The sequence below is a fragment of the Fulmarus glacialis genome, unplaced genomic scaffold (genome assembly GCF_000690835.1).
Source record: "Fulmarus glacialis isolate BGI_N327 unplaced genomic scaffold, ASM69083v1 scaffold16336, whole genome shotgun sequence".
NCBI lineage: Eukaryota > Metazoa > Chordata > Aves > Procellariiformes > Procellariidae > Fulmarus > Fulmarus glacialis.
Window position 1 is genome coordinate 9340 of NW_009220198.1, and position 13877 is coordinate 23216.

At 34.3% G+C, this 13877-nt stretch overlaps 1 protein-coding gene across 1 annotated transcript in view; it reads right to left on the reverse strand.

The window, feature by feature from the left end:
• The window catches only part of LRPPRC (leucine-rich pentatricopeptide repeat containing), a gene marked incomplete at its 3' end in the record, with an annotated part of 55437 nt that overhangs the window by 9186 nt on the left and 32374 nt on the right, over positions 1-13877 (reverse strand). Inside the window, exons 22-24 of the mRNA XM_009580685.1 lie at positions 13630-13834; positions 5435-5559; positions 4722-4828 (exon numbers count right to left, since the gene is read on the reverse strand). Of these exons, the coding sequence (XP_009578980.1) occupies positions 4722-4828; positions 5435-5559; positions 13630-13834 (437 nt within the window). The remainder of the gene's footprint in view (positions 1-4721; positions 4829-5434; positions 5560-13629; positions 13835-13877) is intronic.

The following is a 13877-nucleotide window of genomic DNA, read 5'->3' on the forward strand; positions in this document are numbered from 1 at the left end:
TATATCCCAAATACAGTAATCCTCCCTTAGCCTTCATTTCTAATAAAACTACAAACAGAGCAGAAACTAGAGCTTTTACTCTTTCATTGAAGGAATCATTTTAATTTAATAACTGATATTATTTGATCTAGAAAGATTTCAAGAAGTATCTGTCAAACAACAAAAAACGGTCGAACATCTCTACTAAATCCTAGTTCCTATAAGAGGCATCCATAAGCTCCTAACTAAAAATGCCAGTGACCTGATACCCTTTTTTAATGTGGTGCTTGTTTTGGTTTTTTTACAGAAGTATTTTGCTGTCCAATGAAATATAGTTTAAGGTGTAAGGATTTTATCAATACAGTGCAGAAATGGATTTAACACCAGTTTAAAACCTTGCATACTTTAGCCATAGGTGTAAGTGTTCATTTCTAGTTCATGAAAACATCATTTAGACTTTTGCTAAGGAGATTTAGGGAAGGGCTTTCTTGAACCTCTGCTGTAGGACTGTTACAGTACTTAATAATATATAGGTCTTGTGACTCTACCAGAAAGAGCCAAGCATGGACATGGGCTTAATTACACACAGATTCACAGACTATTTTGATAATTGCATTCAGCTTGAATAATAAATGAAGGAAAAAGGGTGAGTCTAGAAATATTCAACCATCATGCAGGTAAAACAGCTGCAAGTATGAGATCTCAGTGCAAAATTCAGTTATGACCAAATAATTAAAATTGGATCAAAATGACAGACAACAAGTATATTCTAACTACTTCAGGTACTGAAATCTTTAAACCTCCATACAGCATGCAAAAAAAAAACACAACAAAGTAACAGGTGACGGGGGGGAGGAAGTAGATTCCTCCAAGGTGGTGTAACATTCCCTTTTTCATTCCCACTCTCCCGGATGACCTTCACATCAGTCCTGCTCTCAACCATCAGCTCGATCCGGTTAATAAAGTGGCAGTCAACAACTAAGTAAACATAAGGGAATTGCAATTGTCCAGTTATGGCAACAGGTAAGAAGCTGTAGATAGGAGGGATTTGGGGGACTAGGCTCTAGAAAATTCTCTTACCATTTATATACCAGACTTGAAAGAATACTAGGCCAAGCAACTCTTCCAGATTCTCTGATCTGCTATCTGGACCTCTGGAGCAACACACTTGAAGAATTACGTAAGATCTCTCTCCAGGAGAATATTTGATTAGATATCATCAAAATAAGACAACATTTTAGAAGACAGTACCTTTCTAGAAGGTACTTTTTCCTTAATCCTATTTATTGAAAATTCATATCCCTTTCTCTTAGCCTACATTAGTTTTAACATAGTTTAATTTAGTTAAAGTCAAAATGTATTGACTTTACTTTCTTTCTTTCTTTTTTATGAAAAACAAAATTGAAGGAAAAAAACCAATTAAACTGCCTTTCCAAGTAAGGTAAAAAAACTTCAGTAACTGGAGCTAGATTTGATGACACAGAAGTCATGCTGTGCCACTCCAAGGGAAAAGCAAGCTAGTATGTGTATGTGACCTTATGGTAAGGGGCAAGAAGAGAGATGTGCCAACTTTGTTTTGACATGATCACCTTTGAAGGACTCAAGACAAAAGCTAACTCATCAGTTGAGGTGCAATTAAGAATTGAAGACTAAATCATGCTTCAAAGTACTACAGCACCCAATAGTAGAACTTGTTCCCAGTGGAAAGCGAAAGAGCATCTATCAGCACATTCATCTACCAGCAAAACTTCAAGGGCTCAGGAATCTCCAGGCACAGCTAGAATAAAATAGGGTTTTACTTCACAGAGCAGCCAAGGGTTACCTCATTTGGAGGTATTGCCTCAGAGAGGCTTACTTCTCTAGCTACACCTGCCACAGAACAAATGAGAATAGACTTTCAGAAGCTTAACAAGGCAATCCAGCAACATTGGAAACTGTTAACCTATCAACCAAACTCTGTGAAGCTTTCGAACTTAGCTGCATTTTCCCCACAGTCTTCTCAATCACAGCTTCTCTTCCACTTAGCATCACTTCAAAAGAGACTCACACCACCAAAGTACCACATGCTTCAGTTTACTTGTTCTGGTATCATTCAGGTGCACTCTTTGCCTCATCTCCTTCCTAATCTCCTTTTGTTGTCTTTTACACTATTGTTCTCTACTTAGTCTTGCTGTCCTTCCAGCAAGCAGATGAGCCCCAGAGCTTTCAGCTTTCTTGCTATGACAATATGCCACAACATGAGCTTATATATATATGCATGCCCAACACATTTGTGACTGGATAATGTACTACACAACTCTGACCTAATGTTTATAATCTCACACAAATCTTACCCTTCTTCCTTTCCCACTATTGTCACCCAGTTGTATTTTACCAAAGATTGATATTTAAAAGTTATTTTCTTATTCCTGGGGCTTTGAGTTGCAAGTTTTTCAAAGCAGTAGTTGTCACTAAGTTTCACATAAGCATCTAGTGTACGTCTGATTTCTAAAAATAGCAAGAGCAAGCAGAGGCAGTGGTCTCCAATGAGTAACACCCCATTCAAACGACCACATCCTCCATGGTCTTCATTTCCTTAGCTCCTAAAGAAATTTTTTTCCAGATTCATTACTACTCTTTTAGAAACTCTTTATTAACTCCGTAGATACTTTTAAAATAAATGATACCACTAAAATCAATTGACCACCATAATCAGCAATACATTATTCAAGTACGTGCTGAAAGGTAATCCATGTCTAATACGCAGTGTCAAAAAAGAGAAAGCAGCACTAATTGATCACCTTTACTGAATATTATTTTACAAGAAAGGAAAACAGAAAAACAATCTGAGATGACCAACAAGAGAAGTAATTTAGTAGCAAAAACCACTGGACTAGAAAGGATACACATAGACCTTGTACTCCATCTTCCACATTATATTCATGGAGGCTTTGACTTCCCAACAAACAAAAAAGCAAACAGTAACTTGTTTTAAAACAATAAAAGCTATTTTCTTCTTTGGCAAAATACCAATTTTAAGATTGGTTTTTTTCCCCCTCTGGTGGCAAAAATTTATGTGAAAATACTTAACATATTGTTACATAATAAAAGCATACTTAAAATACAACTCACCATATAGTAATTGATTTTGTGTCACTTTATCCACTGGTAAAATACATGCATACTACTACTAGGTAAATTCCTATACTCCTAAAAATTCTGGAATTTAAAAATCTCTTTTTCTCAACAGCATATACAAAGCTCTAATTAATATTTCATGGCAGTTAGGCAAGAGCAAGAAAACCTACTCTAAATAGCATAAAAAGCCAGGAAAACTTCCATTTAGTCTCCAGATATCATGTGTTCAAATTTACGCCCAAGTGTCTGTTTGTGGTTACTAGAAATTTATGATCAATGACCAAATACTGAATATTTATAGAGATAATTTGGCACCTATTAAGAAAATGACAAAAGTTTCAAAGCCCCAACAATTTGATAATTTGCTTACCGCCCTATTCATGACTGCTGAACTGTAGCCACCAATGTAAGTTTTGAGAAATTAAATGCCAGTATCAAAGAAACAGCTGCTAAATCACACCAAGTATCAGTTTTATTCATTTAGCTTTAATTTTACTTCCAATTCTCAGATTTCATCCTTATATCTCCTATATGCTTTAATCTCTGTAAAAAGAACTTAACTCCTCAGTATCGTCTTCTGCCAGATACTGATATTTCTATTCTTCTGTATTATAAGACTATGAGCTCCAAAAAACCCTCTCAGAACAAAAATATCAATGCTTCAACATTGTGCTTAGCAATTTCCACACACCCCACAGCAGGACAGTATTGTTCCACCACGGACAAACAAGCAGATCTTCAGTTAAGATTTTTTAAATGCAAGAATTCTATTAGATAATTCAAATAGGGATAACTGGTATCTCAAATATTCTAGGGGGAATTAGGAAAAAAGCATACTTTGTCTTCGGAAGGAAAAAACCCAACAAATTAGGTTACAGAGCTGTGTATGTACATAACACAAAAATGATGAGGACAAAGTATTACTTTTTCTGCAAGATGCCTCCTCCCACACATTAACCCGAAAACTTATGCAGCATTTTAAAAACATACAACTGTGTTAAGAAGAAAAATAATCACAATCTGGGCAGACTCTGCAGCTGCCCCTTTGACTTATCAATTTCACTAAGCACAATTTCAATCAAGTCTAGATAAAATATACTAATCCTAAATAGACCAAGTTTGTCACCTACCACTTCCTATAAGCTGCTTACTATCCTGAAAAAGAGAGAGAGAAAAGAAATGCTAAATTAAATGCCAAACAGTAGCAGACAGCACTTGTTTGGCTGATTAACTTGTAGACAAGCATTACAAATAAATCTGAGCATGGTCTGCAGCAAATTAAATTCCAGTGCTTTTAGGAACAAAGAATTCCTTCGGAAAGAGGATTAGCAACTTTACACCCAGATTAATTGTTCCACAATCCGATATTTAATATGCAAATATCATTTTGATATATAACAGCAAATTTGAAAAAGTGAGGAAACAATTTCAATATACAACAAAACTGTCTCTCTTCTGAACTGTAATTATACAAAATAAAGCTGGTCGAGTTTTTTTTTTATTATTGGGATTGAATTCTATTAACATGAATCAGAACAAGTCTAATTAAAGGTTAAAAACTTTAAATGTTTCTAATTAAGAGTCTAAATAGCTGCACGATTAGAGTATTATAGTTAAAATCCCACCTCAATGACCTTCCTGGCCTCTTTGTATTTTCCTGTTTGCAAGAAGGCAAAGAAGAGATCATAAAGAGCCATCATGTCACCATATTCTCTGCTTATAAAATCTGAAACTAGAGAGAGAAAAAAACTCATTAATTTACTAAATATATTGAAACATTTTAATATATACATCAGATATTCTTAATACTAATATTTTTCCAAGCATCACAAAACTCCAAGAATAAGCTATAGGGAAATAAATTTTTAAAAATGATTACAACGTATTACACAATTTGTTGTAGATTTGCGGTTGAGCATATTTAAAATGTTTTTCTGTTTATCTGCACTATATTTTGAATCACATTCAACAAAATAGACTATATATTGGCATTCTCTTGTAGAGAGTGAGGATATAGGATTTCTTAACTGCACAACTATTTGAAAAACGTGTTGTTTTACTATTGTATTGTGTTACTATTAAGTATTAGCACTAACCTTTGGGAGTTTGATGCTGTATTATCCAAACATTAGGATTCTTCTACATTTAAAATTAATATAAATTTTCAATCTGAAGAACACAGGCATCACTTAAGTGCTTTAAAGTTACATATATAAAGACAAACAATTTTCTTCTTTCAGTTGAAAGAAATTACATACAAATCATGGAAGAAAAGCCTCCAGAAAACACTCCATATAAGCACTCCATAATAGACAGCATTTGACTACATGCAACTAACCCTTTTGCAGTAGATCAGCGTCTCCTTTTTCTATCAGTCTACAGTAGATCTTATGAAGCTGAAGAATTTTACCATACTTCTTATAACAGTTGATTAAAGCTTCCAGAGCTGCAGGCATGTCATCCCTTGTGGAATGAAACAAAACAAGAATAAAAACAACCAAACATTCCCAGCAGGAGCAGTGCATGCTGAACCCACTTTAGTCTTGAAAATTTCAAGAAAAATTCATTCAGCAGTCTATAATCCAAGAGTGTATTTTTCCCCACCCCCAATATGCTACAGTTATTTTTAAATAACAGGTAAATTTTTGCTACAAACAAATACCATGTATGCTTGACAGCCACATAAATGAAAACAGAACTACAGATTTATGCTTAAACCTCTTGGCTGTACAATTTTTGATTGCATGACCACTGTTCACTACAAATTAACCAGAGGTGTGAATGCGCTTCATCATTAGATGCACTGAATTTTTGAAGTAAAATTCTTAAGTTCTGCTATGTACTATTGTGACAAAACCCCAATTCCATGGAAATTTCAATTTGTATTTGAGGTCTATTTTTCTTGTTGATAAGTAATATTGTGCACATTATATTACCTCCAAATGTCTCTGTTCAGACATTTTCAATTTTTAAGCTCTTTAAAATTTTTCCACAGCATTTTTATTTCAGTATAGATCTCCAGAATTAACTAAGTCAACCACAGCTCTTTAGATTGCTTCATACTTGTTTTATACCTTAACAGACTAGCTATAAATCATCTGTTGATTTCCATTTTGTTACAGTTGAAGGGCTAGCATTTTTCCATTCTATATAAAGGTCAGAATCCAATGTATATTTTCTGCAATAAAAATGTAATTTTTGCAATTAATTCAACAATATATTAAGATACCAAAATGTATTTTATGCTGGCGTATCCATGTCACATAAAGCCATGGCACTGGCTGACTTCCTTAAATACACTTACTCAGGTGCCTTTGAGCAGTAAGTACCAGTAACAAGTACAGTATTTCCATTTTTGTTATCTCAGTTCTTTGCTGACTTTTTTCCCCACATATACTTCTTCCAAAGTATACATAGTTAAAAGGCAAAACTGAAAAGCCATAAAAACAATCAGATCTGGCACTTAAAATAACAACAAATATAAATGAACATTCTACACTGCAACTAACAGAACTAATTCATCTGCTGCAGACCCTTTTTCAAAGGATTACAACCCAATCTAAAAAACCAAACCAAAACAGAGGACAACCACTGAAACACTGTTAAAACAATATGTGAAGGTATTCTTTGAAGGGGAAGGTTTAAACTGAAATTGAAACAAACCAAGATGACACGCATAAAATGTAGTAAGTAGCCAAACAGTCAATAAGACTGCATTTTAGATTCCAAAAGGCTTATCAAATAGAGGGTGGTGGAAGTAAGCAAAGGGATCAATAAATAAATAAAATCACTTAACAGCAGCAGCTGAAGACCATAATAAAACTGACTTGAACTAATGATTTTACATTCCTGAAACAACTTTATTATTGATCAACTGAACCTTAACAAATTAAGATATTACTGTTAAAACAAGCCAAATTCAGATTTCCGCTCCTCACACTGCATTTCTTGTGCAGCACTAATTTTAGTTTTTCAAAGAATGAACTATCTAGGCTACTATATGCTACTATCTTCATCTACGTTAATATTTTAAAAATTTTAAGACTAAAACACAGAAGAATTGATTTTGTTCAGTAATACTGGCATTCTGAAAATGAACCTAAGATGATGGATTTCTACCTTATCCCCCTTACTGAGCCCTGTTTACAGTGCATCTTCTGGCACCCCATGGAGTCATTTGAATTTTTGTCATTTGGGGTGAAGACTAAATTACAGGTTAATTTCAAAACTGCAAGTAGATGTTGCAGGCTAGATTACTGTCATAAAAGAGAAATACTATGGTAGTTACCATAGACAGATATAAAGCTTTATATAATCAGTATTTTTCTCCTGCTTTAGATGCAAGTTCAGTTAACATCTAAAAAAAACAGTTTTACAGAAAACTACTCAATTTCTAAGGAGGCACAACAACATTTATACATTCAAATTAAAGTTTTCAGTGATAAATGTAGCTTTTCAGATTGATGCTCAAACAGCCATAGTACTGTCTCGGTTATATTCCTAAAGGATTAAAGTGACTGTTTTTAGGTCAAAGCTATCAATAAGTGAATGAATAATTGGAATGTCATTCAAACAGGAACATTAAGAGTTTTCTAGTCTCTAACTGTATACTTCTGAAGGCATTAATACTGTATACACAGAGAAAAAAGTCAGCAAAGAACCGAGATAACAAAAATGGAAATACTGTACTTGTTACCGGTACTTACTGCTCAAAGGCGCCTGAATAAGTCTGCATTTAAGGAGGTCAGTATCTTACACACTAATTTACTAGACATTTCTTTTAAATCTATCCAAATCTGATATATTTGTTCTGTTGCATTCAAGCAACCAACCAGTCATCCACAGTTTACTAGAGAATGGCATTTATAAAACAGATAAATGATAAAACTGGCAACAACCAGCTATAAAACAATAAAAGGTATAAAAGTTCAGCCTCTACAAAGAAAGTGTTTGTACTACTACCGCAAAGAAAAAAACAACAAGGTTACGGTTGTATTTGAGTTAATATGATTTATTCAACAACCTGCAGTATTTCTTAACTATCACAAACTGCAGTTAATTCCAAGTAAGTACCAGCAACTACTTTTGTAAGCAGTTTTTACAATCCTGTTAGAAAAGCCCTGTAAAAATTAGGAACTTACTGTAGGCTTCAAATTTTGAGTATAGGTAACATTTTTATGTGTTTCCTGTTACGACTCACTAACTTAAAAAAAGAACTGCACAAAAAAGATTTTCCACATTTTAAGAAAATTTAAACATAACGATTTTAAGCTAATAAGCAGCTATACATTTAAAAATATTTGACAGTCTTTCTGTATGAACTTATGCACTTTGAAAATGCTTTTATCTTCCCAAAGAATACTTACTACTCTACTATATTAAAAGCCTGGTCCAAAATTACTGTTTAATTAATATGGATCAAGTCAAAAAAGAAATAAAGCCCGTATACTCATAGCAATGTTGGAAAAATCTGATTTCCAGTGTCAGTCTGGACAAAATAGTATTTAAAATATGAACACAGATGATCCATGCTTTATTTTGAATTGGCCAGATACTACAGCTTTAAGTCACTCACAAATATCACCTGTTCAGGGCTAATACCTATTCCACTTAAAGATTAGGTGTATTTTTCCCTCTCATTGAAACTCGTTCTTTTAAAAAAGAAGATACACTATTATTTTTGAATGACAGAAGGAGCCTCAGTCATCACTGTATTATGCTTGGCCCTTATGTAATCCTGGAAGAGTCCTACTTTGCCATTATTTTTCAACTAAATTGATGCCAGGGTTAAGATACCATGTTTTGGATTCATTTGGTTTCTGTTCAGAATGCCTATGAAGTCCAAGATACTACGGGCACAATCTTCCAAAATATTTGCGTGTGCAATTCTACTCACGCAAAGCTAGTTGAAGAGACAAACTTACTCAGATGTCTGAGTGTTTGCAGAACACACTCTGTAGCAGAACTGGCTATAACATGCATGGATATAACATCCCCCTTCAATTTCAACAAGCCACTCCCCTCTTGCTTCAAGACTGCAGCACTAAATCTAACCCTTTTACTTGTAATAAACAACTTTCCCAACCAGAGAGTATGCCTGATAAAAATAAGACTCCAAATATTGATTTTAATTGGAATGAAGTGCTGCAACATTATGCATAAAGCTTTAGTGAAGTGGCAATTTACCTAAGGGGTTTACTGATTGAAAAGCTCTCAAACCTGAAATCACTAGAGAGGTAGAAAGAAAAATGGGACTCTCTGGGGTGGGGGTGGAGGGTAGACTGGTAAAACAAATCCCTCTCTACAAATCTGAAGCAGATGTTAGTGTAGAGGGAAGACAATTCAGCAAGGTACAATCAGCTTTACAAAAATTATTCTGTTAAAAGAAAACGGGCTCTTGAAAGAGCTAAATGTTTTTCTGTTCATTAGCTATACTAAGGAATCTTCAAGGAGACTGGTGTTGCAATTACAACTAATCCTCCCCAAAAAATTAACTGTGTTGAAGGCTTTGTAATTTCCCTAGGTACAATTTAGCTGTCACTTACTTTAAAATTTACTCAAACATGCGTTCCGAACAGCACTAACTTCACATGTCAAGTGCTTTCCAGCCAATTGAGTCTAAACTGGAAGTCGGTGTTAAACAACTGAATGATTAGACAAGATAGCTCATTTCCCTGCTCTTTTGTTCAGAATAAAATGCCACATTTACATTATCAGACTCAACAGGATTTTCTGACAGAGGAAGAAAAAACCCTAGTGAACACTGTCCGTACCAAGCACATGAAGCCTGTCATTTACCAATCATCCTTCAAAAAGCAATAGCCATGAATGTAACTTAATTACGACCCAATGATCCTTGACGAAAAATCATCTTATCACTGTCCTGTCCCCATAGGGCAAATGAGACACTTTTGTCCTTTGGCACTGATGATGCTAAAGTCCTAATTGCAATAATGGAGTAAGAGAGCCAAACATCCCTAATTTCACTGCAACACGTAAAGAGTTTTAATAAAAATATTTGAAATAAAGCCGCAAAAATTAGAAAAAATTCTCCCCACTAGAGATATTTTTTCCCCAACTAAAAATATCACCTAATTTAAAAAGATGCCTATTTTTAAAAGTACATTTAAAAAGTCAATTAACTTCCATGTGCTACAGAATCATCTCAAACAAAATTACAGGTGAATTTAGCTCTATGAAAACAACAGAAGAAAAATTGTCAAGGCACTGGATTCATGCTGTCTCTGCTACATAAGAAACTAAACAAAATGGGTTTATATAAGATTAATCACAAATCAGCACACAATGCTTTACTGGGCAACGCTGTATTAAAATACACTGACCATTTTTAAAGAAACACAATCCAGCTATAGCCTTTTGATTGTTTAAAATACAAATATTAACTGCTTGCTTTCACTGACTTAAAACTACAAAATATTTTGTTCATACAGCCTGTAACATAATGTTTGCATAGTTTACCTGCAACTTTTCTTCCCTCTGCTTAAGAGCACTTTTGATATAGGGAATTAGTAAATTTCATACCTGAAGATTTTTTGTTTTGTTTCTTTTCTCAGAGGTGATATTATTCAAGGAGAGCAGAAACAAACTTATGTTAATGAAAGCCAGGAACCACATCAAGTTTTTAAGATGTGTATTCCTTATGCAGCTTTCTTGGAAGAAGAAAAAAAAAATCATCAGTAGTTACTGTATCCGTTAATTTATCATCCTGTAAATAGTATTATCAAATACTATTGATAATAGCACAGGAGCAGGTTAGCTTCACAAACCTCTTCAGTTTTGTAAAATGGCTCATGTTCAAATAGGTTTCCCCGACAGCTGGTAAAGAAGCTAAAAGCCAAAACTACAATCCTTAAAATCGTATGAAATTGTGTATGGTGTAGGTAACACAACCTTTTCCAATTATTATCAGTTGGAAGAACCAGTTCAAAAGTAAGACATGTTTTAAGAAAAAGTACAAGCTCTTCACATTCTTGCAGCTTTCAGAACTAAGATTTTTGTCATACTGTCCAAGGCAGATTTATCACCTTGAATGACAGACAAAGATTCCACATGTGGACTGCCTCAATTTTTAATGTGATTTCACCATATTGAGAAACTGTTCAGTCATAAATAAAAGTCATGCAATTAAAAGCAGGGGGGTGGTTCCCCTTAAATTTACTCAGGGTAAAAAAAACCCCAAGATAGTATGAGTTCTCTCTCTAGTTACTTCAGTTAAATATTTCTCAAAATATTAAAGGCAAAATGTCCTTTCTTCTAGAATATTAGATTTTTTTAGCTTTTGTCAAGTTACACTGTTCATCAACAATTTCTTTCTTTTCCACGCTCTGCTGCCAATTGTCCCTTTTAACATGCACTAGGACTTAACAAGAATTTCAGAATATTCAGGACTGGGTACAGAGAAAAGAGGTAGATGAAAACATTTTACACCTACAATTGTTGAAATCTTCAAAAGCAAATCAGAGATTCCTTTACAAGCAATTAAAAATACTGAAATAAATTAAGAACACAAAACACTAGCACAACCACTGCTGTGGAACATTAAAAGATATCCCAGAGCTAATTTCAGAGGCATGCTGACGACCTGCAGCTAAATGACAGCATTTCAGCATGATACTTGAGCTGTAGGATGGCAAATAGTAAGCACTACTGCTGAAAGAAATGACTAACACTTATTTCAGTCACTCATAACTTTAGAAAACTCTTAGCATCTCCAAGACAAAAAAAAAAAAAAAAAAAAAAAAAAAAGAAAAAAAAAAGAGATCACTGAAATTCAGTTATTCCTCCCAAGGAAAAAGCTTCCCCCTTCTGTTCTGTCTAACATTGGAGAGGAAGCAAGTCTCTGCACCCATAAGGCAGCAAAAAAACCCCACAGGAAATGAGCTTACTTTCTATTGTATTTATATATATGAAATGTAGTAAGAGTTATACAGGTGAGTACCAATGACTTGTAGCCATACAGTTCTACAGTATGGAATTACTTTCTCCTTTAAAAAAAAATCTAGTCTCATCAAAAGTCCCTTTATTAAAAAAAAAAACTTTCTAGAAAGTTTTACTAAATGTAACTCTTCACTGTCCCCCTTTGCATCCACACACGATCACATCTTTATTAACATCATCATATACTACTTTTCAAGTGAAAAGAACCCAAGTAGCACCATGTACAACTTGCATGTCAACGTGCATAAAGCAATTATGTAAAATGCAGCTGCTTTTACTGCACACTGCAAAGCATACCAGATATTTTTGACGCAGTCGTTACAAATGATTGCAGTTACATTACCTCCATAAACATCTGCCTTGTCTTGTGATGTAATCAAGGCACTGTTGCTGACTGTAAAGATGTACACTATATCCTTAACTGTTGACCACTACACTAAAATACTATTTTTAGAAGAGAATGTACATGCACCTGCCAAGAGTTAAATCTTTTTGACAAGAATTTCGAATACAGAAAACATTATACAGACCTTGCATACCCAGAATACTTACAAGAACTAAAAAATTTTATATGAACAGAAATGTTAATATGCATCTTTGAGGCTGACTTACACGATACTATGAAAAATTCACTTATTTTATAGGTATTATATTTAAGCCAAGAACATTTCATATACATGAACCAAATGACAAGAAATTGACCAATCACTCTAGCTGCAAGAGATTAAAATCCAGTAACTACATAAATGACATAAGAAAAAAATAAAAGGATTGTGCATATGGTAAAGGAAGTGAAAAGGGACTCTTGGCTCAATTTTAGTAAGAAATTGTTACATAGTTCATATGTACATTAACTCAAATATCCTACACTTCATAATGCAAATTTATGCAAAGGAACGTGGCAAATGGAATTACAGACACTTCCTGCCAGAATCAATGTATGAACTTCCTTTTCTCTATTAAGTGGTATTAAAAGTATATATGGGGGGGAAAAAAAAAAATCACAATAGAAAAACCAGACAGTTTTTTCTTTGAATTTTAATTTACAGCAACATAGCAGTCTACTGGCAATAACATCAAATTATTTGAATTACGTGAATTAAAAATATTTCAGTGTTCAACAACTGCCCCTCAACTCACCTGAGATGTACTGGATGGCGCAGCAAAATAATGCTGTTTTGATGGGAAAACACATACTGCTTAACCACAAGAGTTGAGAATATACCTATCATGCTCTGAATAGCTATCTTGTCAAACAGACTTTAGAACCAACTAATTCATAAGCGTATTCCAATGTACAGCCACTTCATCTCTGATGTGTCCATAAAACACAGCTGTTGTTCCCAGAGACCATGATGTGATGTGTACCTGATAAAAACAGACTTACCTAACTTAAGAAAACATATTCCTTCATTACTATTCCTAGATCACTTATAGTGCGTGCATGTGTGCATGTTTACACGCATGAGCACTTTCAAACGTGCATGTGCATCTGTGTATAGCATACACAGGTCATATAACACAAATAAATATCATATCATAACTTGTTTCATCTGAAGCCCAAACATAGCTTACTTTTCAAGGTGAACTGTAATCAGAGTGGAATGAAGGACAGCAGTTTCTGCCAACCCCAGGTTCACAATGGTCTCATGTAATCGATTCACTGTTTCAACTTCACCTCGCATGGCAGCGGCATTAAGAATGCGGAAAAAAGATGCAACTGTTCTGTCTGAGATAGGAACATCCTTCTCTTTCATCTCCGTTAGAATGTTAATAGCATCTACAATGAAACAACACAAAAGACCCTTAGGTAATTTCATGTA